This window comes from Nuphar pumila, chromosome 15 (genome assembly GCF_984573655.1).
Source record: "Nuphar pumila chromosome 15, dmNupPumi1.hap1.1, whole genome shotgun sequence".
In the NCBI taxonomy this organism is placed as follows: domain Eukaryota; kingdom Viridiplantae; phylum Streptophyta; class Magnoliopsida; order Nymphaeales; family Nymphaeaceae; genus Nuphar; species Nuphar pumila.
In genome coordinates, this window is record NC_143263.1 from 15,601,750 (window position 1) to 15,628,855 (window position 27,106).

The 27,106-nt window shown below is 39.6% G+C and overlaps 2 protein-coding genes across 2 annotated transcripts in view; one reads left to right on the forward strand and one right to left on the reverse strand.

The window, feature by feature from the left end:
* Positions 1–5,304, forward strand: part of LOC149814613 (protein NLP3-like) — a 29,435-nt gene extending 24,131 nt beyond the window's left edge. Inside the window, exons 2-4 of the mRNA XM_089989803.1 lie at positions 1,189–1,236; positions 1,324–2,326; positions 4,174–5,304. Coding sequence (XP_089845929.1) covers positions 1,189–1,236; positions 1,324–2,326; positions 4,174–5,114 — 1,992 coding nt within the window. The 3' untranslated portion in view covers positions 5,115–5,304. The remainder of the gene's footprint in view (positions 1–1,188; positions 1,237–1,323; positions 2,327–4,173) is intronic.
* A 14,873-nt stretch (positions 5,305–20,177) lies between these two features.
* LOC149814614 (bidirectional sugar transporter SWEET5-like) lies at positions 20,178–24,391 on the reverse strand. Its single transcript, XM_089990403.1, has 5 exons — positions 24,288–24,391; positions 22,339–22,555; positions 21,896–22,057; positions 21,575–21,694; positions 20,178–20,648 (listed from the first exon to the last, which is right to left on the reverse strand). The coding sequence occupies exons 1-5, from the start codon at positions 24,389–24,391 to the stop codon at positions 20,448–20,450; spliced, it is 804 nt and encodes a 267-aa protein (XP_089846529.1). The 3' UTR covers positions 20,178–20,447.
* Positions 24,392–27,106: the final 2,715 nt, after the last annotated feature.

Consider the following 27,106-nt stretch of genomic DNA (forward strand, 5'->3'; position numbering starts at 1 on the left):
AGAAAAAGAAGACAATGAGGAAAGAGAGAGGCAAGAGGGAACTCACCTGAAAGCTATGTCACATGGGTGCGGGGGTGCGGCAAAAAAAATATATATATATATATATATATATATATATATATATATATATATATATATATATATATATATATATATATATATATATATATATATATATATATATATATATATATATAGAAGGGGGGGTCTGGGGGTTCCCCCTCGGGCGATATTTTTTTTTTTAAATTCCGCAGCCCATTTCATAGGGCAATTTTTAAAAAAAAAAATCCAAAAAATGGACCAAAATGACACTGAGTGTGTTGACCGCACCTAGGGTCGGGTTGACCGCATCGGGTGCCGCACCCGCATCGCGTCGCATCGATGCGGGTACGGCACCTGTCTGGCCGAATCCCTGTGACGTAGCCTGAAAGGGGGTTCGCCGGACATGGAGCTTGCCGACGTCAGGTTGCCGGAAAACGAACAGAAGCGATGGAGCCTGCGGCGGGGGAAGAAGGCGAGCGAGGAGAGAGAGTGAGCAGCGTGGGGGAGGGTTTCACGAATGAAACCCTACCCTGCGTGCTTATTTAAAGCATGTAACATGTTTTATTGGGTTTGGATCCGGGTTGGATCCGAATTCGACACGGATTCAAACCCGATTTTTTTTTTGCCGCACCCCCCGCACCCATGTTTTTTTAGAGTGCCGCATCCCCGCACCCGCACCCATGTGACATAGTGCCAAACACATGTACAAGGTCAGATTTGCAAATGAAGTGTTGGAGATGCCCAGTTCAGGTCTATGTCACACGAATATTCCATTTTGACTCTTGTTCCATATCCCTTTGTATACTAGTTACATTGAAAACTTCATAAAAGTGGCTGTATCCCTGTATCTTCAGCCGTATCCATGTGGCATAGGTTCAGGTGAAGTTCATGCAATTTGGAGTTCACATAGTTCAGTTTTCCTATATATAGTATATATATATGTATGTATGTATGTATGTATGTATGTAGAAGGACAGAAATGGATGGCCCAGATTTCACCATTCTGTGTAGGTCAGAAAAATGGATTTCAACATCTGAGACATTTGATGGTGCTAAATAACCTATGACAAATTTATCTACTGTCTGATCTAGCTGAAAATTTCTCAATATACATAATTGTTTCTTACTTCTTTAACCCTACTGCAGGCAGTGAATCTGAAAAGTTCTGAAGTGCTGGATTATCCACAAATGCAGGTGGGTTTGGTGTGATTTCAGTTTTTTAGTGCATTATGTTGTGGGTTGGCGTGTGACTGTATTATGTGATCTCCACTTCGGTTTCAGATATGCAACGAAGGTCGTCAAGCTGCCATGGCTGAAATATTGGAGATAATAGTAGTAGTTTGTGAGACACATAAGTTGCCGCTAGCTCAGACATGGGTTCCCTGCAGGCATCACAGTATTATAGCTCATGGTGGTGGCTCAAAGAAGGGCTGCACAAGCTTTGATGGAAGTTGTATGGGACAGGTCTGCATGTCAACAACTGATGTAGTGTTCTATGTTGTTGATGCTCATATGTGGGGATTTAGAGATGCTTGTGCAGAACATCATTTAAAAAAGGGACATGGTGTGCCTGGTAGGGCATTTGCGACACATGCACCAAGTTTTTCGTGTGATATTACACAATTCAGCAAAACTGAATATCCCCTTGTACATTATGCACGAATGTTTGGGTTGGCTGGTTCTCTTGCTATTTATTTGAACAGTGAATATACTGGAAATGATGACTATATTTTGGAGTTCTTTTTGCCCCGTAACTGCAAGGATATTGGGGAACAACAGTGTTTATTGGAATCTCTTTTAACTACTATGAAGCAGTGTTGTCATAGCTTGAGGGTTGTTATTGATTATGAACTAGCCACAGAAAATATTTTTCCATTAGTTGGATCTCCTTTAAGCCAGATATGTGGCTCCATTAATGAAGGCACAAACGCTATGAAGGTTGGAGTTCATTGTCAATTACCTCCAGAATCTCCAGAAACTAAAGTATGTCATGTGATTGGAGATGTGCAGACAGAGGGCAATGAGCTTTCTCTTTCTGTTGATCAGTGCTTTCAAGCTGTTGCTGATAGTCCTATGCATGAAAACAACCTAACAGACACAGATGTAAACCATGCACATCCTTCAATAACAGATATAAACCATGCACATGTGTCGGCATCAGATAATTCAAATATCAGAAGATCAACTGGAAGTAGACGAGATAAAACAGAGAATTCAATTAGCCTAGAGGTTCTCCAACAATATTTTGCTGGCAGCCTCAAAGATGCTGCATTGAGCCTTGGTGGTAGGATTTTTCATAATAGCTTGCTTGGACACTTTTTTCATACATATGCATGTGAAAAGTTACTACTTGATCATCATTACCATATTCTGTCTCTAAGCGCTGGATGAGGCATGGTAGGTGTATGGTACTGCAAATTGCAGAAGCTGTTTTTGAATCATTCTTGAATTGATAAAACATCTTGTAGAACTGATATTTCTTGTTTATGAACCATATGGTTTGTCTAGGTTGTCTCTTTGTTCTGAAATGCTTTTCATTTTATTCTTAGAGTCCATGATAGTTAAAGGTGAGATGATGCTGTAGTTCTGTCCTTTACAGCTTCATGAAAATCCTTTCCACAACCAGCAAAACTTGATTGTACTAAATTTTGAGTCTAACATTTTTGTAGAAAATTTTAGGCCATAGTTTATTAGTGTTTACCATATTCTTGGAAACACTCCATCCTTGTATTTCAAGTTGGTTGTTCTTTATAGATGAAGATCTCTCTCTCTCTTTCCCTTTTTTTCTCTGTCCTTAGTCAAGCTGAAAAGAACAAGTTTCACTGTTCCATCTGTAAGTTACTATTGTTTATCAGTTAAATATTGTTTGTATATTAGATGGATGTTTGTGAAAGTTTCACTATCTTATTTAGGGCTCCAGTCGCTGCACAACAAGCCGAGCTAACTCGAGCTCAGCTTGAACTCGTCCGGGAAAATAAATGAGCTGAGCTTGAGCATGGGCTTAGGCTCAATACACATAAACAAGCCTAGATTGAACAGGTGATGGAGCTCGAATAAGCTCGATAAGCCCGATTAAGCTCGGCTTATAAAGTTATATAAACATATATAGTGTTCATAAATGTATATATTTTGTTAACAAAATAAACACAACAAAGGTTTTACCGTGACGGGTAAGACGTTGGCCTTGTGTGGGGTGCTCAGTTCGAATCTCATTACTTCTTTGTTGTTTTGAATAGTCATTTACACTGATTTCAAAATTTTTTGAATAAAAAAATATTTGGCTTGTTAGCTTGAGTTTGGGTCAAGCCGAGCTTGAACACCTTGTTTTTTCAATGAGCCGAGCCAGCCTAAGCTCGTCTTGTGTTCAGCCCTAATCTTATTGATTGATTGCATTTAATTGTTTACAAGAGCTAGATGTTATTTTTGTGATCGTTTCAACCTGCATTCTGTAGTTTGAGGCAAAAGAATGATAAATTTTATAAATTTCAAGATCAATTTCTCTCCACTCATAACCAACCCGGGAAGAATTATTTCTTATTTAAACGATACGACCGTACCATAAAGGACATATCACGTTCCTAGTTTTATTTTTATTTAATATTTCTAGCATAATGATGCCTGGAAATACAAAGGATGGACCATCAGTTTCCCAGAATACAAATGTGAGTGTCTTGGGCTTCCAATGCTGCCATTATTTCCATTGTTGACCATTTCAGTTGTGGATGAATATTCTCATGTTAATTTTATATCTGGAAAACCAAAGTTTTTTTCTAGGAAAGTTGCTTGATACTGTGGTAAGTCATACTAGGCTTTTATCGGTTCTAGCTTCTTATTAGTGATAGCGAGTTGATTAGTTATTTCTCTAGCCTGTTTTGACAGATCTGTCATACGTGTAGATAATGGCATTGCAGGTTGTGCATGTCTTCTAGATGCATTTTGGATCTAGTTCCCTTCTGGAATGTTTGGTTCTTGCTATATGCCTACTAACTTTACAATGCTTTCCTTGGAAAAACTATACGCCTACTAACTTTACAATGCTTTCCTTGGAAAAACTAATTGTATGCAACATAGATATTTTGGGTCAAAAGTTGTGCCCCAATAAATTTAAATTCATATTTGTGTTCACTGCAGTTTGTCCTACTACCATGAAGCGTATCTGTAGGCATCATGGCATCAGTCGGTGGCCATCCCGCAAGATCAAGAAGGTGAACAGGTCCATCTCTAAGTTGCAACGTGTGATTGAATCTGTCCAAGTTGCACAAGGTGCTTTCAATCTGACCTCTCTTACATCACCACTTCAAATATCTGTAGGATCTTGTTCATTATTCCAAAACTTGGAGCATAAACAAAATTTCCCCACTTTTGAGCCCCACAAGTTTAAAAGTGCTAACGGAAGAGATCCCCTGCCTGAAAGCCATGTGGTGCTTGAAACAATCATTGCTGAAAGTGAGAAGCCAGAAAAACTGATAGTGGAAGATGACTATAGAGGTACCCAGCCAGAGCTTGATAAGCACTCTCCTGGATCAAAAAGTAGGAATGAGTCGGGTGAGCATAGCATAGAGACTGCTGCTTCTCGTGGGTCAAGTCAAAATAGCCCAACAAATGTTGAAGCGGCTGAGTTAGTGAGTAGGCCTTCGACCTCTGGTCATATTTTAAAGGATAAAGGCCTAAATTTCCATGGTTCCATAGGATTTGGATTATATTCGCCTGGAGAACCATGTTCTACCATGAACAGAATGCCTGATAGTGTTGTAAGAACTGAAACTTGTCGAGAGATTATGGCAGTAAAGGCAACGTATAAGGATGATCTCATAAGGTTTCGTCTGCCCTCCTTGTCAAGCTTGATCGAACTGAAGGAAGAGGTGGCAAAACGACTGAAATTAGAGGTGGGCACTTTTGATGTCAAGTATCTGGACGATGATCAGGAATGGGTATTGTTTGCATGCGATGATGACTTTCAGGAATGCGTTGACATCTCAAAATCATGTGGCAGGCCTGTGATCAGGCTGCTGGTCAGTGACATGGTTCCCAATTTGGGTAGCTCCTGTGAAAGCTCAGGAGGATTCACTTGATAGAAGTTTGAGCTTTTCTTGTAGCTTTACTGTAGTTAGGCAAGGAGAAATAGAAAATGCTGCATGTAGTGTCTTCTGCTTTTAAACGTTATCTCGTTATCTTATGACCGAGGCATATGAGCAATCATCTTTCTGCTCTTGTACAAAGCCGTCTTAGAAAATTATAGTGCTGCATGTTTTTCCTTTTGTATGTAGTTCTCTTGCAACATCTCTTCTTGTTTACACAAATACTATAACTGCTTTATTCTGCAAGTCTTATGTGGATGTTTAATGCACCAACATGGAGGCCTGCCAATATATATATGGTGCTCTGGGAGCTACTCCCACCTAGTAGAAGCTTTGATTTTTCAATATTCTCAAGTTTCTTTGTTAATCAAACCTTATGATCTACATGCATTTTTAGTTAGAAAAAAAAGTTTTTGATCATGTTATTGTGATGTTTGTCTAGCTTTTTTAAGACCTTAAAAAATCAACGGCCCACAATGTACCAAAATTTCATGATTAAAAAAATCTTATTTTATATCTAAAAACATGATCCACGGCATGATTCCTATCAATTAAACTATGTTGGACACATCTATGAAGCCTGATTGAGAAGATGCAACATACACCTATGATTTCTACTAGGTAGGGCAGGTACTCTTAGAGTACCATACTATATATATATAATATGTATATGTATAATCTATGAAAAATGCATGATCTATGTGCTAAATACTTTCTATATCTATAAGTAAGAAGAGCCCTACCTTATATATGTGTGAATAGCTTCTTACTCCTTTGTCGCCTGTTGCAAACTCTTAAACCGAGCAGCTCTAATGGTTGCACCTCCTCTATGCTAAACAAGAGAGAGAGATCGGGTTACATGTGTAAATTCAAATCCAACTTCTGTAGATTCAAATTAGGCATAATTTCAAACTCAATTTAAACATCAAATTAAACAAGATTAATAATTCAAATTCAACCTTTAAATTTTGCTTGATTTTATCTTGAATTTAACTTAAATTTTGCTCAAATTTAAAAGTTATATTAAACAAATTTTCACAGGTATTACATCCTACCTCCCTTAAAGAAAATTCGTTCGCAAAATTCAAAACTTACTCAAATAAGTGAGAGTATTTCTCCTTCATGCTGGCCTCGGGCTCCCACGTACACTCCTCGATTCCATGGTGTTTCCAGTGCACCTTCACCACGTGAATGATTTTCGACCTCAACACCTTTTTCTTCTGATCTATGATCTTTGTTGGGTGCTCTTCAATGGCTAGGTCTTCCTGAACCTCAACATCCTCATACTGAATCACGTGAAACAGATCAGGTACATACTTTCTTAGCATAGATACATGAAATACATTATGCATTTGTGAATACTGTACTGGTAATGCTACTCGATAAGCTGCTACACTTATTTTCTCTAGAACCTCGAACGGTCCAGCATATCTGAGACTTAGTTTTCCTTTCTTGCCAAACCTGAACACACTTTTGGTAGGAGACACTCGGATAAAAATATAGTCTCCCACCTCAAAAGTGAGTTCCCATCTATGTTGGTTTGCGTAACTCTTTTATCTACTCTGAGTTGTCAAGAGTTTGTCCTGTATCTTTCACACATGCTCGGTGTAGTGCTCAATAACCATTGATGCGCCCAATGTTCTCGCGCCAACCTCATCCAAGTAGACTAGTGATCTGCACGATCGCCCGTATAGTGCCTCGTAAGACACCATCCCTATATTGGCTTGGTAGTTGTTGTTATAGGCAAACTCTGCTAAAATAACATGTTTATCTCACTTGCCCCTCCAGTTCAAGACACATGCTCTCAACATGTCCTCTAATTTCTTGATTGTTCGCTCTGACTGACCGTTTGTCTACAAATAAAAGGTCATGCTGAACTTTAGTTGCATACTTAAGGCCCTCTGTAACTGTCACCATAACTTTGATGTGAACCTCGAATCCCTGTCGAATACAATTAATAGTGGCACTTCACATATAGATCTACCAAACTCTCTAAAGACTGACTAGATTTGATAGGGAGAAAATTAGCTGATTTGGTGAGTCGATCCACTATTACCCAAATTGTATCCTTACCTCTACGGGTCTTGGGTAAACTCACCACAAAGTTTATCGTGATTCCTTCCCACTTTCATTGAGGGATCTCAATATGATGTAATAACCCGCCAGGTCTTTGGTGATCTATCTTAATCTGCTGGTAGGTCAAACATCTAGACACATAATTGGTCACTTCCCTCTTCATACCCGTTCACCAGTAACTCCTTTGCATATCTTTGTATATCTTGGTACTACCAGGATGGATGGTGTACCTGCTCTTGTGGGTATCATTCAGAAGCTCTTCTCGAATCTGCGGGTTACTGGGCACCCATAGTCTGTGCCCAAACCATATACTCCCATCTTTCCGATGTGGGGTCGACTCGTCCTTCTTGCAAGCATCCAATATTTGTGTGAACGACAAAACCTCTTTCTGTTTCTCAATAATCCTATTCATTAGTTCAATCCTTACAGCCATATTGGATATGTTAATCATTCCTTGATATGGTCCGAAAGGACTCCACTCAATAAGGTCCTCAATCAGGCTTCATAGACTAGCCAAAACACTTATTGCTTTATGGCTAAGGGTGTTTGCCACCATATTCGCCTTTTTTGGGTGGTAAGCAATCATGAACTCATAATCCTTTACGAATTTCAACCATCTGTGTTGTCGCATGTTCAACTCCTTCTGAGTAAATAAGTACTTGAGTTTTTTGTGATCAGTGAATATCTCAAACTAATCACCGTACAAGTAGTGTCTCCAAATCTTCAAAGCGAAAACAACTAGGGCTAACTCTAAGTCATGAGTAGGATAATTTATTTCATGCACCTTCAGTTGTTGGGAAGCGTAAGCTATCATTTTCTCATACTGCATAAGGACACCTCCCAAACATATACCTAAGGCATCTATGTAAATTACGAAACCTCCCCGCCCAAACAACAAAGTCAAAAACTGGGGTAGTAGTGAGTTTTTTCTTAAGAGTCTTGAAATTCTTGTCGCACTTGGCATCCCATACAAACTTAGTCCCCTTTCATAGTAACTTGGTCATAGGCAAAGCGATTCATGAAAAATTTTGTATAAATCACCTGTGGTACCATGCTAACCCCAGAAAACTATGTATCTCGGTGATATTCTGTGGTGGATTTCATTCCAACACTGCCGACACCTTCATAAATCCAAACACCAATTTCATAAATCCAATAAGGTCATTAAAAATTCCAACTAAATTCTTTAAAAAAAATGATCACTTACCTTTGATGGATCCACGAACACTCCATTTTTCGATATTACATGGCTCAAAAATATGACTTCCTCAAGCCACAACTCGCACTTAGAGAACTTAGTGTAAAGCTAGTGTTGTCTAAGAGTCTGTAGAACAATCCTCAGATGGTTCCTATTATCCTCTATGCTCTTCGAATAAACCAGGATATCATCAATAAAGATAATAACAAACACATCAAAATATAATCTAATATCTGATTCATAATATCCATAAATGTTGCTAGGCCATTCGCAAGCCCAAAGAGCATAACTACGAACTCATAGTGCTCATAGCGCATTTTGAACGTTGTCTTAGGGATGTCCTCATCCCTAATCCTCAGTTGGTGATATCTAGATCGCAAGTCGATCTTAGAAAATACCTTCAAAACAACAATAATCCAATTAAAAGTCTAAATTCTATGTTCTCTATCAAGGTATAAAATCCAAAAATTCTTCAAATATAGTTACCTTGGCCCTCTGGAGTTGATCAAATAAGTCCTCAGTCCTTGACAATGAATACTTATTTTTTATAGTCGCTTGGTTAAGCATCATGTAGTCGATGCATAACCTCAAAGACCCATCATTCTTCTTTACAAAAAGGACTAGTGCACTCCATGGCAATACACTAGGCCCGATAAATCTTTTTTCAAGCAGTTCTTGTAATTGCTTCTTTAGCTCTTCGCGCTCAGCTGGTGTCATCCAATACCGAGACTTAGAGATTGGAGCAATCCCAAACACCAATTCTATCACAAAGTCAACTTTTTTGGGTAGGAGGTAACTCTGGTAGTTGTTCAGGAAACACGTCCTCGAACTCTCTCACCATGTCCAAGTCCTTCAGTTTGGTTGATCTAGGCTCTAACAGTGTAATACTTGCCAAGAAAGCTTTGCAGTCATTCTTGACCCATCTCTAATCTTTCATGACGGAGATCAACTTGACCTTCTCTATAGGCTTTCCTACCTTGTACTCCAGGATAGATTGATCTGGGCAAATAAACCTGATTCTCCTCTCTCGACAGTACATACAAGCATAATGCTCATATAACCAATCTATCCTTAGGATGACATCATACCCAATCATATCCAAGATGATCAGGTTGGCAAGTAGGTTTTGTCCTACTATTAAAACCTCTATATCAGGGAGATACCTTTGTGCGATGGTCTTATCACTCGAGGAAGTTACAACTTCAAGTACATAATTCAAATTTACAGGGCAAACACTCAATATACAAGAAAAATGAGTAGAAACAAAGGAGTGAGTCACTCATGTATCAAAAAGGACTCTAGTATTAAATCCAGCAATAGAAAGGGTACCTTTGATAACGTCATCATCCTGGTCCAGCTTTGCAGTTGTCATGACGCAGAAACAACCTGTAGCCTTCTTTGGACCCTACTGTTGTTATTGTTGACATGATTGTTGCTGAGGTTGTCCCTTAGTTGGCCGATACCCTCCAGTCTGTCCTCTCTGTGGACACTCCTTAATAAAGTACCCCATTTGATCGTAGCGGAGACACGCTCCTGTGTTTCTTGGGCATGGTTGCCCACTATAGAAGTGGTTGCACTTCCAGCAACGGTCCCCATTCTTCTTTTGCTGCTTCCCAGTTCCTTGGGGCTGCTTCCCTTTCTTGGCAGATGACTCTGACTGGTTTTTGCCAAATTTTCTTTTCTGGCCCCACTTCTTCTGTCCATTCGAAGATTGACCAACTAACTTCTCTTGGGCTCTTTGTTCCTTGACCCAATCATCGTTGAGCAATGTGGCCACCTCAATGGCCTCGCTCAATATCCTAGGCCTACTTGTGTAGACCTTGGTTCTTAAGGCCTACTTTAAACCCCAAACAAACTTCATAGCCCGATCGACCTCTTTTGTGTAGAGGTTGGGGCAATAGCGCTCCAACTCATGATATTTGGAGATGTAATCCTCCAGACTCTCGGTCTACTGTAGGTCCAGAAACTTCTGCATCTTCTTATCCTGAGCATGCTTCAGGATATAAGTCTCGTAAAAGACCTAGAGGAACTGCTCCTAGGTCATTGGTTGCTATGACAATAGATTGCATCGGTGATCCCCCACCACTTCTCCACCTGCTCCTTTAGGCGGTACGTTCGAATGTGACTTGTCTGTCCTACGGGACCTTCAGAACATGGAAGATCCTCTCAATCTCCCTGACCCAGTTCTCTATGGCTTTTGGGCCGAGCTTGCCCTTAAAGGCGAGCGGATCCAGATTCATGAACCTTTTGTATGTCATGCTACTTGCCCCTACAGCCTGACGATCCTGAGCCTCCTGCTGGAGGTTAGCTCCCATGGCTTGCATCGCTGTGACCTATTGGCCAATGACCCGCGCGTGGTTGTTAAGCGTATCCATAATATCATTGCAACGCCCTTGCCAAGCCATCTATTCACAAATAGAAAATGAAACAAAATGAGTTCTTGTTCAAACTCATGTGTCATGTCCCTATCATGTGTCTAGGTTCCTGCATAAAACTACAATTTTCATGTAAAAATATGCTCAAAGTAAATATGGCTAAAACTAAAACATACTTATAGTGATGGACAATTGCTTCGCTTGCCAAATGTCACAATTTTACCCTTGGCTCTGATACCAAAGTTGTAATGCCCTAATTTTTAAACCAAAAAAATTTAGAGATTTTTTTTATAAAACACTTAACAATTTTAGGATGCATCAGAAGTCTCAGATTAATTTGAAAACTGATTCCAGTATTGGGCGAGTTACAATATTAATCACACACATATGTGACTAGAATCAATTTAATCAAATCATGTATTTAATTAAAAGAATATCAAATCTTAAACTAGTCTAAAACACCAATCAGAGTTTACATTTAAGCAAATGTTTAAATTAAATAAAGTCATAATTCTAATCTAATATCCAGTACCGAGCCCTAAAAAAATATATAAGTAATCTGGCACAACCTCAAGCCTTCTATCCTCACAAGTCAGCCTCACTAGTTACCTACGCATAATATGCATCAGACCGTTGAATGGCAATAGGATTATTCCAACTCATAAACATAAAAGAAAATCAACCACATAAGTCTTACATTTTTCACAAGAAACCAAAGCACAAATAGCTCAGATTATCACATAGCATAAGAATATACAGATCATGACTACAATGTCTAGAACCACAGTAGACATACAAGCATTCACAACCTCTCTTACTTACCGATAAAAAATTAGTAATCAAGATCACAAAAATCAATTAAGCTCGATATGATAATCAATGCATCGAAACTTATCAGATATGCATGAAATTCATATTAAGTCAAATTAAAAATATAATATTGTAAAACACTCAAGCATATTAGTACATTGTTTATCTTTTATTACCCCGAGGTACACCGCCAAGACTTTACTTCAACTCATCTATCACGAGGGGTGTGTATTTATTTGTGTATCTTATTTCTCCAAGGATACGAAGAGTCTAACTACCCACTGGAGTGGCCTGAGGCCGTGAGAACCTCAGAGTGGTCTCAGCGAAATCTCAATTCTTACTCTGTATAGCGAAAGACTACCTACCTATGCTTCTTTGGTAGCCCTGTTTCCTACAACTGACGACTAGAAACTAGGAGATGCTTTTGCTCTTCGAAAAACACAATGTGGTCAGTCAATCGTGTGTACCCCTACCCTCTCCAAGGTAGGACTAGATTCAGATGGGCTACTGGGTGTTTATGACATTGGGATCATTACTAAACTCGGTGCACTAAGTACTGGGCTCCTAAGCCCTGGGTTCCACTCGGGGTAACCTATTTTGATGCCTCATTGAGCTTGAGCCCAATACCTCCGCATTCACTCCAAGGTATCATTAGCTCACTAAGATAGCCCATTTGAATATCTCATAGGTCACATCCCTGCATCCGCTCCAGTGTAACCCTGAGCTCTGCCTCTTTAAGACTCACATGTGTGTGATGAGTATGTTTACCCATTAAATTATCAGATGCCCCCTGGCACCTGACCTGGCTCGGTAATGAGCCCATGTATGCATGCGTTTCTTGGCTTACTACACTAACACACTCTTTGACTCACACATTATAATGCATGTAATCTAAGCCCACATAACATGAACCACACATTTATGCAACCAACTCATTTATGCATTGCACCCACCCGGTTCATCTATGTGCCTAAACTCCATAGGCTATCATGTGGAACAACATTGCATAACTAGTACAAAATACTTACATGCCACATGGATATACATTTTATATCAAAATCCAGCTAATAAGAACATGCAAGCTAAACTTTACTTTAAGTCTAAGCAAAAACATATAACTTAGAACAAGGTTCACTAGTCAAAACACACATAATATTCAAGCTCTGCACAGTTCAGATTTTGAATTTTTGCGAAATCCAGAAACCCACCTGAATTGGGCTAGCGTCTGGTCTCACAGGTAAGACATAAAAATTTTGTTTTATTTTTCTCTGATTTGTTGTCGAGTCAAGTAGACCTTGTCTGAAAATCAGACTCATTCGAGTTAAACCTGATTTTTCTGGATTTTCTCCATCAAGTCTGCCCAAAACAAATCCTGTACCCAGGATAGCAAATCTACCGCATGTTGCAGTAATTGTTTGGGCCACTTTCGGACACCAAATAGATCCTGGTTTTTTTTTGAGATCTCTCATATATGTCTGGAAGGTATCCGTAAATTTTTACGGTTGTTGGACATCGTTTCTAATTTCTGTGATTTTTCTACCAACTTTGGTTGGATAGAAAAATCATTGTCGTACGAGACAACAAACTAGCACGTAACATATTTAACTAATTTCATGTTCAATCATAATAAAACATGTAAAAATCATTAAGAAACCTATACTTTAACATCAAATATTCATGTTTTCAGTAGGATAAGTATGCTTATAAGACATGACAACAAAAATCAACCCTAAGCATGATTCTATATGCTTTTCTATATTAAGATCATGACAAAATACGCTTCCAAAACAAAAATGAGCACACATGAAACTTAATCATGTAAATAAACAGAAAAACTCATTAACCTGTTTTGGATCATCATATGAATCATAAGATGCACTAAAGCATAAACCAAGTATCATAAGTTTAATGGAGATCAATAGGTTTTGACAGAACCCACACGTTTTTGGCTAAACCTTAAAAGAAACTATACCCGAGTACCAAAACCTATTGTTTTTTTCATAAAAAATCATATTTCAATCCTTGTAAAATCTTTGGAGTGGGTGTTAATCTGATCTAACTTTTAAATCTAATTAAATCCAATATGAAAAATGCATGATTTATGCATTAAATCCTCTCTATATCTATAAGTAGGACCTACCTTGTCAAAATTAGTGATTTTAACAAATCCACATGGTTGGTTGGGATAAGTGGGATGATTCAGCTTAGGTTTTACCACTTTCACTTCTGTTTGGAATGCGGTTGAAAAGCTGAAATTTAAACTAGAAAGAGTGTTGGGAAGGTCGTGGGAGCAGTCAAAATGTTCACCGGTGTCGTAGCTGGTGTAGTACTTGGTACTACCACCTCATCTAGGTGGGAAATGAATCGTGAAACTAGAGTCGTCAAATACCACTACAGTTTCGGCTGGCCTATTTGAGGCCACCGCCTAGGGCCTCCTATTTTGGAGGGGCTTCCAAATTTTCCACACTGGCGTGGCTTCCTTCATACTTCCCACTGTGTTCTCTTGGCTTAAAATGTAATGAGCATCAGATAAAAACCAGGGACCTCCTCTTCAACCACTGGATTGGTGTGAGAACCCTCGTTATCACCAGTTTTGCCCTCCCCTTTTGTACCTACCAGATGACCTTCAGAGCCAATGCTTTTGATCTCTTCTCTCAGAAGCATCTCAACTGCAACTGAAGGTTCTGAATGAATCCAGAGTTGAACTAGAATTATCTTTCACAACTACACCAGGAGCATCAACTGTGCCCTCTTCATTGGTAACAACTGCATGTTCCCTCGCCACAGAAACATCAACTCCATTCTGATGCTCTTCTAAACCATCCGCAGCATCCTTACAGAACTCATCTCCATTCCATTTCTCTGAAACACCTCCAATCTCATTGGCTGAGGGCTTCTTCTGGCTTGCACACACAACAGGGTCTTTGCTGACAGAAACCAATAGTAGTAAACAAATATTACTGAAAAACTTAAATATGTCGAGCCTTTGAGAAATCATTGGAACCATGCGACCATTGCATATGTTTCTATGTTTCACCTGAACCAGTAAAACAATCGAGAATTTTTTATGACATACGTAAGGTGATCCTTAAGCGGATCTAACAGAATTTTTAATAGAATTGGTTCAACAGATAACTACAAAATTCGGAAAAGCAGTTCACAAAAACAATGCTTCCAGTAGTGAGAATTTTTTTATGAAATACGTAAGGGTAACTTTCTTTTGTTGAAACCAACACCACACAATATGCTGGGATCGTCTGGCAACAGTATTCCTACGGCAAGCTTGCCGGAGCTCGGCATCTGGCCTGGAGCGTCCCGGCAGGCTGGCCAATTTCGTAGGCGTGTCATTATGGAAGATGGAAAGATAACGGTGCATCTAACTGCTATGGTGCAGGAGACTCGGTCTGCTCCTCGCACTTATGCAGCTGCGGTTATGGCAAGAGCAGATCTGCCAGTGAAATCATCATCGGATAGGCCTGAAGATAAGGTTGCCAAAGCTGAATGCGCAAAGCTCATCTGGTGGAACAGTGCTGTAGGCCGACGATTGCGATTTTGGCTGTTCAGGTGTGAAACCCGGGATAGCATTGAACATAGTACGGGTCTCTTGCATGGGCGCCAATCTCTTGACGTTAATTGCTCGGCCATCGACTCCATGAAGAAAGCTCCTCCTGGCATGGACCCCTTAACGTTCAAAGGGCAGTGGCTACCGGCGTTGATAAGGTGTGTTCAGGCAGGTTCTCTGTCATGGTCAGATGTGCAAGAATGGAGGTGGGAATCGAGGGCAGGATTTTGAAACGGGGCAGGTGTGATGACCTTGTCCCCCGCCCCAGCCCTGGTCCACTGTCATCCCTAGCTATCTACGTATTTGGCACCATCTAGAAATGGGACCACACTGGCTTTTGCCCCATGGACCTCCCCAACGGTCACATGACCTCTTGGGAACAATTCAACTATCCTTTTTTTGATGGAAGACCTCTCATGGAAAAACCCTTCTCGCTGCCAACGTGGAGGGCTCAAGGCATATTTCCAAATCAATCAGGATCTCACGTACCTGGATCGATCTTGGGCCACTCCGATGTCTTGATCCAAACCCAGAACGAGAACAGGTTATCAAATCAGATCTGGTTTGTGAGCTGGTACCAGACCCCTTACGAAACCCGGCCCATCCGACGAATTCAGAGTCAAATGAATTGGAGCTGGATCAGGGTTGTGCTCCAGTGGCGTCTGGTCCATTAGCAGCTCCATCTAATTGCCGGTTGGTCTCCCCACCGGCCGGTGTCGCTGTGCCGGTGAGTAGTCAAGTCTCATGTTCCATTGCTGGGGACGGGCTGCCAGCCGATCCTTATCAGCACGACCCTTTCGATGATTGCTGCACTTTAACGGAAATTCTTGCTGCAATTAAGTTGAATCTTTCACCGTTTTATTGCAATGGTATTGTCGCGGATATGCGTAAGAAGCGTGCCTGCCTGCGCCTATAGTGGATGGTAGACTTCGGTCTATGGGGTATGGAATTACAAAGTTTTTTTTTATTTTATGAATATTGTCTCTTGGAATGCCTGTGGCTTGTGTGGCCCAGGGAAACAATTTTTTCTGTCTAGCACCATTGCCCAAAAAAATCCGACTGTTGGGTCGCCAGTCCGGCAAACACATTGCTTCTCCTAAATGGCGGTGGTCCTGCATAAAGACAGGAAAAGAGAGAACAAAAAATGCAGGAAACTCATACCTGATCCGGCCATTAGCAGGTTGTGGTTACCGGAGATGGAGGTCGTTAGAGGTTCGCTGCTCAGCCGGGCTGCAGCTACTACAAGTGCAAGCTTCCTCAGGCAGCCGGTGAGTAGACCTGTATTCCTCGTGTCAAGGTCGCTCATGATACCCAGTATTTATAAAGCATAGGGTGAGAACGGTTTGCGTAACCGTTCTCCCTTATCGTATGCTGATTTATCGGATGGATCATCCCTGATGTGGGGATGTATCCACATCGTGGAGGTTAATCCAACACCGACGTCTTATGCATCCAAGAAACGAAAATGAAGCTCATTGATAGGTCCTTCATGGATACATTTTGGAGGGATTGTGGATTCGAATTTAAGCCTGCACAAGAGAAATCAGGTGGAATATTGATTGCATGGAGGGAAGGAATTATTAGTTCAAACACTATTATTGGTGATCGTACTCGATCTCTACTTTTCTTATGATCAACACGGTTGTTGTCCCTCACTGCAGTATATAGACCTTGTACCATCCCATTCAAGGTCTTTTTTAAGATCAAACACATTAGGGATTTAATGATCCCGGGGTTTACAGACCGTTGGTGTATTGGTGGAGATTTTAATTCTATATTGCGTTTGGAAGATTGCAATTCTCAGGTAGAGTGCGTCAGCTGCCTTGATGATTGTAGGTTAGAGGAGTTGCCAATGCAAGAGACTAAATATACTTGGTCCAATAAAAGGATGCCTCAGATGATGAGAAAGTTGGACCGGTTTTTGGTCACATTACCAATGCTCCAAAGCTCACATGACATGTGTGCCCAAGTTGATCCTATCTCCATTTCGGATCACACTATGGTTTGGCACTCTTGGGTCACGGGTAGGAATCGTACACAAAAAGGCTTTAGATTTGAGACTTGGTGGCTGCGAGTACTGGATTTCTTTGATCTTCTTCGGTGGTGGTGGGAGGCATCGCCGGCCATGCCCGGGGAGGTGGGCAGCTATGAGGCTTCTCTCCAAATTGTCATTTTCAAGAGCCAAGTTGCATTGATTGGAATAAATCTAAACGTGGGGCAGAGTTCAAAGACATTAATGCTTAGGAAGCCAAACTACATGAGCTTCAACTTCATGAAGCGAATGTGGTTGATCGATGTAGGGTTGTGGAGGCAGCTTCAAGTGGAACGCCAACACCTTGTCCGGGTCATTGATAAATGGCGAAGGAATGTATTAGACGGAGGCAACGTGCCAAGGCACATTGGCTGAAATCTGAGGAGTTGAACACCTGCTATTTTTACGTGCACCTCAAACAAAAGGAAGGTTAAACATATTTCTAGTATGAAGATTGATGGCCAATTGTTTCAAGGTACTCAAATCCTATCTAATGCTACCCCTTTACTTAAAAAAATTGCTTTCAGCAATGCATTCTGACCCAAAATGATATGTCCTCTATGTCATTTCATTCTTTGAGGGTGGAAGATTGTAGGGCCTATAATGGGCCGTTCATGGTAGAGGAGAGATTAAGACTATGGTTTGGAGTTTGTCGAATGGTAAAACACCAAGTGTGGACGAATTCCTGATTGGATATTTTAAAGAAGAATGGGATTTTGTTAAAGTGAATCTACTCCAATTGATGGTTGAATTCTACTCTAATGCTTAAGATTCCTGTTGCATTGGGTAGATCACTACTTATTTTAATTCTTAAGGATCGAAATGAGATTGGAAGGTTTAAACCCATTTCTTTAGTGGGCACAACTTTCAAAATCATTTCCAAGATTTGTCGTTTAGGCTCAAGCTATTTATTGGGCCACTTATATCGGAGTCCCAAACCACCTTCATTCCGAATAGAAGGTTACATGAATCATGCATATTGGCCCACGAATTTATTTACTCTATTATAGGGCTTATGGTAAGAGCTCATTTATTTTGAAAAAGACTTTTGACTCTCTTGACTGATGGTTTCTATTGAATTGTATTCATTTTATGGGCTTTCGTGGTAAATGGCATTCTTGGATATAGGGGTGGCAAAACCTGACACGACCCGCCAACCCGCCTCTTAGGTGGGTTCGGGTTGGGCTTAAGCCAACCCATTTAATAAACGGGTCGACCTGCCTAACCCGTTTATTAAACGGGTTGGGGGTATGCCAACCCGCCAACCCGGCTGATCTGTTTAATAAACGGGTTAGGTGGGCGGGTCAACCCGCTAACCCGACCCGTCGACCCGCCAACCCGCCCGCTACCCGCCAACCCGTTTTCCCGACCCAACCCATTTATTAAACAGGTTGGCGGGTCATGCTGGGTTACCCATTTATTAAATGGGTCGGGTTAGTGTTTGCCACAGCCGACCCGTTTAATAAATGGGTCGGGTTCGGGTTGAGGTATGCTAACCCGCCAACCCGACCCGATTGCTACCCCTACTTGGATAGAGGGTCTGTTTTTTGCACCCTCTATTGCATTGTCGATTAATGGGTGCAAAGGAGATTTTTTCAAGCGAAGACAAGGATTGCATCAAGGGGATCCACTGTCACCCCTCCGCTTTATCATGTCAATGGAGGTTATTTCGACTATGCTCTCTTCTACTGAAGCAAATGGGAGGTCTAAAGGCTGCAGGATTTCACAAACCATTTTTTTCTCATTTGCTATTTGTGGATGATATTTTGGTGAAGCCAACGAACAAAATATGTGGGCACTATGGGTCATCCTTAGGTGCTTCACAGATATCTGGGGTTTGTGCATAAATGAATCTAGAGTCAAGTGGTGGTGTTCAATGATCCCACTGGGCATTGGCAAAGGATGACAACATCAATCTTTGAATGAATGTCGATGAAATATCTTGGTCTCTCCTTATTTTTTGGTGTTTCAAGAGAACTTCATTGGTGTAACTTGAAAGACCGTGTCAGGTAAAAGACTCAATCGTGTGCTGCACATCTCTTATCTAGGACGGGCCGTATTAATCTGGTAAGGTTCAGTATCTCTCTCATGGTATTGCATTACTTGCATATTTTCAAATTACCAAAAAAGGTTGACAAGCGTCTCACTAAGACCTTTCAAAGTTTTATTTGATGTGGTAAAGTAGGGGGTAAATACACGGTAAGTTTCATTTAGCACATGTTTTATTGGTAATGATAAGGTGCTCCCGGAGAATCTACTCCCACCTAAAAAAGCTTCAAATTTCTTAAACTTTTTTTTTTGTTGATCAGACCCTACAGATATATATGATCTATAAGATTATTTAGTAGAAAACAAATTTTGGATCTTGTGATTATAACATACATGTATATTTTTTAAGACCTTTAAAAATCAACAGCTCACAAAGTAACAAAATTTCATGACTTAAAAACTCTTGTTTTTATGTCCAAAAAACATCATCCAAAGCATGATTCTTATCAAATAAACTATGTTGAGTACATCCATAAGGTTTAATTTAAAAGATACAACCTACTCCCACCTAAAAAAGCTTCAAATTTCTTAAACTTTTTTTTTGTTGATCAGACCCTACAGATATATATGATCTATAAGATTATTTAGTAGAAAACAAAATTTGGATCTTGTGATTATAACATACATGTATGTTTTTTAAGACCTTTAAAAATCAACAGCTCACAAAGTAACAAAATTTCATGACTTAAAAACTCTTGTTTTTATGTCCAAAAAACATCATCCAAAGCATGATTCTTATCAAATAAACTGTTGAGTACACCTCCATAAGGTTTAATTTACAAGATACAACCTACAACCATGATTTCTAGTATGTGGGAGTAGGTACTCCCGGAGCATTACTCATTTTTTATTTAGCATTTAGGATGGTTTAGCTCATTACTCACCGTTGGAAAATTAGCTCAGCATTCAATCACAATTCAATGACAACCATCAGCAGAAAGGTCTTACAATTCAAACAAATTAGCTCAGCATTCAATCACAATTCAGTGGAAACATGAACACGAAGGTTAACAATTCAAACCAACAGTAAACAAGGGTCATTATTTACATCACTTTCACCCTCTATAAAGGAGCATCAAAACAAACAAACAAAAAAACAGCAGCAAAAGGTTTTCCTTTTTTTTTCTCAAAATAGCATAGAACTCCACTGTGGATGAGTCTTGACCCACGTTGCCATCAAACACACCTTAATCGCATTTCAAAGATCCAGAACCGAAACGCAGATCTATCTTCCTTCCACATTGATAGAAACAGCATCTTGCATTGATATCACATCGACTCCCACAGACGACCGGGAAGTCGGCAATTGGACCTCCTGCTTGGGGGCCTCACCAGCACCTGCTTTGCCCTTCGGGGTTGACTTGTAATAACATGCATACAATATCAGCTGAGCCGCTCCAAACAGTGCTCCAAGCCCGTTGGGAATCTAATTAGCAAACAATAGATTCATCATTGTCACTAAAAAACTCGCCCACTTAATACCACTAAAGAACTTGAAGAAAGCATTTAAGGACTCACTATAATAAGTATCACCAAGTCTTATAAAACCTACCATTATGGTCTCTAACATGAACAAAGCTCGTCACTAACCTACATTAAACAAACTAATGATAAAAAAGTGATCACTTTGGAGGTTTTCGATAGCCGTGGTTCTCAAATCCAACCTAACCCACAAGGTGGGTTGGTTTAAGGCGTTCAAGTTAACAGGCATTACGAGTTCAATACGTAGGATATGTGTCCCTTAATTTGTTACAAGGTCGAAGTCAATAGAAAACTATCCCCTGGTTGGAGGGGATACTTATGAAGTTTTATAGCACTGATCAAAACAGTAACATAATTAATGTGGCGCCATTAGCACTCTAATAATGGGATGTCCAAAATACAACAGTTTCTCGGAGCTTTATAAAAAAAAATTTAATGATAAACAAAGGATCTTTGGCCTGATGACAGCAGATCAAGTGCAAACACATCACACACTTTAGCATGCCGACCTGATCTGCCCACATTCTTATGTTGGGCCCTGAAGTTGACACTCTCTATCGCAGAGATAGAGGGCACAATCAAAGTGTGAGATGTGATTGCACCTGATCCTTCCTCTGGACTGATCAACTCAGGCTAATGAATTAAAAAACAAATATATGTCAAATCATAAAAAAGCAGGGATCTGAACAGGTATGTCATTCAATTATTAACTTGGATATGACGTATGTCGTTTACTTGTCTCGAATATGACCATGGCCCACACCACATGACATGGGTGCCTCCCAGCCACACATCAGGACCATCTGAGAACCCTAAACCACAACGCAACCTTAAAAGATTATTGGTATCAAAAGAATAATATGAACTTACAATGAGGTTGACATCGAAGGGAAGGAAGGCGTAAATGGTCCAGCAGACACCATTCAGGAAGGCAGCGAGTGACAGATAAAAGGGCATGTACTCCACGCTCTTCGTCGTGATCACCAATCGCTGCAACACAAAGAAAATGTCACCAACTTCAAACATTCCTCACTTCTCAATAGCTTGCTAACCTCTGACTTGTAATTCAAACTACATGAACTCTCTCCAAGATACCTCTCTCTTGCACAACCGTTACTATAAAGGCTTTATAGTTGCTCTATTTTCCTTTTTCAATGACACCAAAAAGGAAAAAGGAGAAACAACACTCACCATGATGCTGAGGGGTGAAGCATACATGCAAGTGCCGAATATGATGCATAGAATGCCAACGAACAGAGTTCTCTTCTCATGAGTGTGGAAAACAGTAAGGGTGACGGCAACAACAATAGCCACGAAGACGAGTTCAATGAATAGTATCAACATTGGTTTTACCTGAAAGAAACAACCATTGTTTCTGAGTAATAGTGTAATAACCGGGATATCGGAAAACATTCTCCCACATATTCATCCGATTAAAATATAAAGAATTTATCAGATAAATCATCCACCGAAAGAAACAGAATAGGAAAATCAGATTGATAGAGTCTCATATGTCAATCATCTTTATTGAATATATTCAATAAATAATTGGCGTATACAAACATAAAGTTAAAGTTGGTTTCATGTATAAAGATGGGTTGTCTAAAAATGTAAAGAGAGAGAGAGAGAGAGACCTTCTGTTGTTTTGTGGAGTAGATGAAATACATGAAAAGGTAAATGAATTCAATAACCAATCCTACTCCATTGATGGTGACAACCAACAGGCTGTGAGGATGCACAATTGGGAGCCCGTAGAACACCCAAAGCAAGCAATTCAACACCGTCGCCAGATAGGGTATGGGCGAGAAGTCTTCAACGGCACCCTTCTTCCATATCTTATAAAACGTTGGCCTAATTTTTCACATCCAAAGAAAAAAAACATATAATCAGAAGTTATGCTCATTTTATTTTCCAATTCATGAAAAAGAATGCAACTATCCCAATATGCACTTGGCACAAAATGGCCCTTTGTAAAGCACCGTTGGGTCCAGTCTAGACATAAAATCCCTGGTCCTTGTTGCCCAGCGCACCCAGGTCCAACCTTGTGGTAAGGGGCGCCTACTGGTTTAGTTGAAACTCGTGATGTCCCATCAACTCGTTTGAAATGTACAAATCCCCTTATCACCATCATCCATTATGCAACTGGGTCCCACCACAAAGCGTACAGATGAACAGTAACACCGACTGTGGTGATTTTGAAACCCAAAAAAATAATCTCTCATCATATCACCTTATCCCCAAATCGGTTTCACTCGTCCCTTATGTTATTCCTATCTTCGTACCCCAAATTTGGGGTTTCAATGATACATATTTTTTTTCATCAAATCAGACTCCGCATATGTGATCTATATCATTTATTTAGCGAAGATCAACATTTAAATCACCAAAGAAGGTTAACAAATCACAAAAATTTGTAATTTAAAAAATCATATTTCTTCATGAAAGAATATGATCAAAGGATTGATTTTTACTACATTGATCATGCTGAATCCATCCATAGGGTCAAAACAACTTGCATCAAAAGATTTAAGAGGGGTATGAAGATGGGGTGACGACATAGGGCGTGAGTGGAACCAAACTGCCTTATCCCACCTCTCTTTTTTTTGGGGCATCATAGCTTCCATGGCAAAAAGAAGAAGCAACAAACCAAGCGTAGGCTGAGTGAGTGTACAAAATGGTTTTTAGAGTGAAGAATCAAATGCTTAAGAAGCATAAGAGGATGCAATTAAGAAGCAAAGAAGTATGAAGTGACAAAAAAAAAGGTAAACAAATAAGTTTGTATATTTTTTAATGAAAGGTACTCATCAGTTTTATAATAGAAGCAAACATGATTTTATACTCAAAAGTGCAATTTTGGTAACATGAAAAATGTACTTTCAACATCAAAGAAGGTTTAATTTATAATTATTAAAAGAAACAAGTTTTCCCTTCTTGGAAAAAGACACGAGCTTCTTACGAAACATGTGAAGCATGAAAGGAGATTGTAGGTTTCATGGTTCCAAAGCAAGCTCCTGAAAACTGAGCGTTCAGAGCTTTTTGGAATTTCTGATAACAATAGGTCGGATAAGATTGGAGGGGATGTATTTTCCCCAGTTTTTTACAAAGCACATGAAACGTGAAAAAAAGAATAAAAAACTTGTGGTTTCCTGCTTCTTGAAAACTGAGAATTTTTGGAAGCTTCCGGTAAGTATTGTGTGGACAGGATAGGGGGAAATATATTTTACCCCATATCCAAGTCTGGTTTAAAATCCCCATTTTAGGTATCATCTTAATGTAGAACGGTTACGGTTATAGTGCACATAATGAAATTACTGGTCATATTCCATCACCACCGCACATCTCATTTGATGAAAGTGTGTGTGATTGCCAAGTGAGATGTGTGGTGGAGACTTGAATATAATGGATGATCAAATTACATACAACATAACCGATAACTGCTGTCATATCTTAATGGCCCATTGGGTAGCCTTCTCGATGTTAACCCCTAACCGATACATGTCAAGGAATAAGATTGGTTGAGGGATAACAATCCCTCCTCCCAAAAAGCAAAAACGGCATTCATCCAAGGAAAAGCTCCTATCACCGACCAGCCACATTGGCTGGCTTCCGGTTGTAAAACCCTTGAGGTCCCTCCTGCGCACCGAGAGTACACCCAGCTTCAACCTTACGGCAGGGGACGACAACCATGGGTTCGAACTTGTGACATCCCATCAACTTAATAACATTCAAAAGGCAGCCTACCAAGAGAGAGAGAGGGAGAGAAGTGTACTCACGATGGAGAGAGGAACAACCCGAACGAAATTATGTTTCCTGAAACAAAAAAAAGCAAGAATATGCTTTAAATATACGAAAGCAACAATGTAAATAAATCTCATTCTAATAATGATGATCATCAGTAAAACCCCAAGTTCGTAATATGCGTTCAAACAAAACGAAAATATTCCTCGATCAAAATCTACAAAATGTTGAATCCCATTCGTAATATTGTTCTACCGATGACTGCACTGTGCTAAGAAAACCACTATTTTTAGTTCAAGAAACCCAAAACAAAAGGGTTAAAAATGAGCGATAAATAATCCACTGCTGCACAAATTTTAACAAAATCAAGAAACCATAAATTTTAATCTTAAGCATTTAAACCTCAACGAAAGAAGACGGAAGAGGCAACGAAAAGATCAACAAAACTAATCAACTTTTTCCAATTGCAGCAGATGAATCAAAAGAAGAAACAGAAGAAAAGTTGTTACCAATGATCCCAACGATGGATCGGACGACAGTCATCATCTTCGTGTCTAGCACAGGAGAGAGAGAGAGAGAGAGAGAGAAGTATTTATAACGGTTGCTGGTCTGAGGGAAAGAGAGAAGGGAAGGAAGAAGGGACGAGAGTTTTACTTCAAGTAGGAGTTGGGAGAGTCTGAGTTTTGTGTGCTCTTTTAACGAGAGGAGATAAGGGCAAATTAAATTTACACGTAACCTCCGGGTTGTTCGTCCTATCCGCGTTAATATCCGTTTTAACGTTTTCCCAAAAATATGAAAAATAAGTTAATCCGTTTTAACGTTTTTCCAAATGTGTGAAAAAAATAATTTACAATCTCTCTCTCTCTCTCGTGTGGTGCATGAGACGCTAAAAAGACGAAAATAACCTTAATCGAATTTATATTTTCATCTTAAATGAACAAGAAAAACATATTTTTAACTTTTAATTTGCTCATAGATACACAAGCATACCCTTTAATTTATTGAGTTTTTTCAAGCGGAGGGAATGAAGAGATTGGTTGTCAGGGATGTAATTTTATCTAATTTGATCAATTTTGGGTAATGTTTGATTAAGTTGAAATCTCATATAAAGCCTTTTTTTTTTTTTACATAAGCTGAAAATTTTGGATAATGTTTGATTAAGCCTTTTTTTTATCCCGTTTGTTACGACGAGAAACCCTCGCCAAAGCAAGGATTTACACGTACTAATGTCCAAAACCTAATTTTTGTCTACTAGTATTTAATAGCGGTAAAATATTAACTATGATTAAAGGGTTGTGAAAAAAAAAACTATGATTAAAGGGAGAATATTACAAATTTACAGAGAGTATGAATTTGAATAATTAACATAAAACCAGGTCTAACTTTGAATTACAATTAATTTTAGATATGAATTTTGAATTATAAAAAAATTAGATATATTTTTATAAGCAATTCTTTTTTTTAAAAGAAAATAACTCTTATTTGGAGATAAACGCGGGCTTCTGGATAAGGAGATAAGATTATATTTCCCCAACTGTAATCTCAACAAACTTAGACGCAATTTTGGAGTTGGGTAACTATTTGTGTAAGTCAGTTAAAGGGAATCACAACCTAAAAATTCTACTGCGGATAATGGATGGACTTCCCTATCTATTGACTCGGCCTTCAAAATGCAAATGGATCGGATATGGGCTGGATTATGATGCATCTGAATTTGAATCTGAAATGTAGATGTGGACCTGAGTTCCGATCAGAATGATATCAAATGAGGTGGGGCTAAATCTGGATCTGAAGTAGAAATGGAAATACTGGATTTGTAAAAAAGACTAAAATACAAGCTTTGTACATGTTAAAAAAAGGAAAACGGATTGGATTTGGTTCATATCCATACGTAGATCTGGCACATTTCTGAATCAGAAGTAGGGCGGCCAACTGGTGGGGTTTGTACTGGTTACCTGACCTGAGCTCACCTGAATTCTCGAGTATGGGCATAAAAATTGCCGATCCGAATAATATTTGGGACGACCCGAGCAATAAACAGGCCATGTTTGGGTTGTGAATTTTGCTGGGTACCGACCTGACCGAAACGTTTTATATGTATTTTAAGTAAAAGCAAACTTCTGAAATTACACAGATCCGCTTTTGTGATTTCATTTTTGTGACCTGGCAAAACTCGGTCCCAAACCCGAACCCGACATTTTGTTATTTGGATGAGCTTGGGTACACCCTGATGGGTCGGGTACCCTACCCATTGACAGCCCTAATCAGAAGGTAATGTGATCAATTGTATGTGAATCCAATATGAGTATGTGTTCGGATCTTGTGTTAAGGATCAGAATCTGGAAATATAATGTTGGACTTGGATCAGATATCTGACTAGACCAGATCCATTTTCACCCAAACCTAGAGGGGCTTGTTAACGGACAAACATGCTTGGTAGATGCTAGGGGTGCAACTGGTCACGTTCAGTCAGGTTCTATTTTCCTCCATCAGAGCTCGAATATGAAACCGAAACAAAGCTGGTTTGAACTTGAAATCCATATCCGATTCATCATTCAGAAACATGGATCTGTCTTGTTTTAGCTGAATCCAACAGGCATAAATAGCGACCAATATTGTTTCATTTGCAGGGCAGATAATCTAGATCCGAAAATCGAATCAGGC

Coding starts and splice junctions, on each gene's coding strand:
- LOC149814614 (XM_089990403.1), bottom strand. CDS start 24,391: ATGGTTGTCGTCCCCTGCCGTAAGGTTGAAGCTGGGTGTACTCTCGGT. Junction 22,556..24,287: donor CCAGCCAATGTGGCTGGTCG/GTGATAGGAGCT, acceptor GTGAAAAATTAG/GCCAACGTTTTATAAGATAT. Junction 20,649..21,574: donor CCTTCGATGTCAACCTCATT/GTAAGTTCATAT, acceptor TTTGCTAATTAG/ATTCCCAACGGGCTTGGAGC.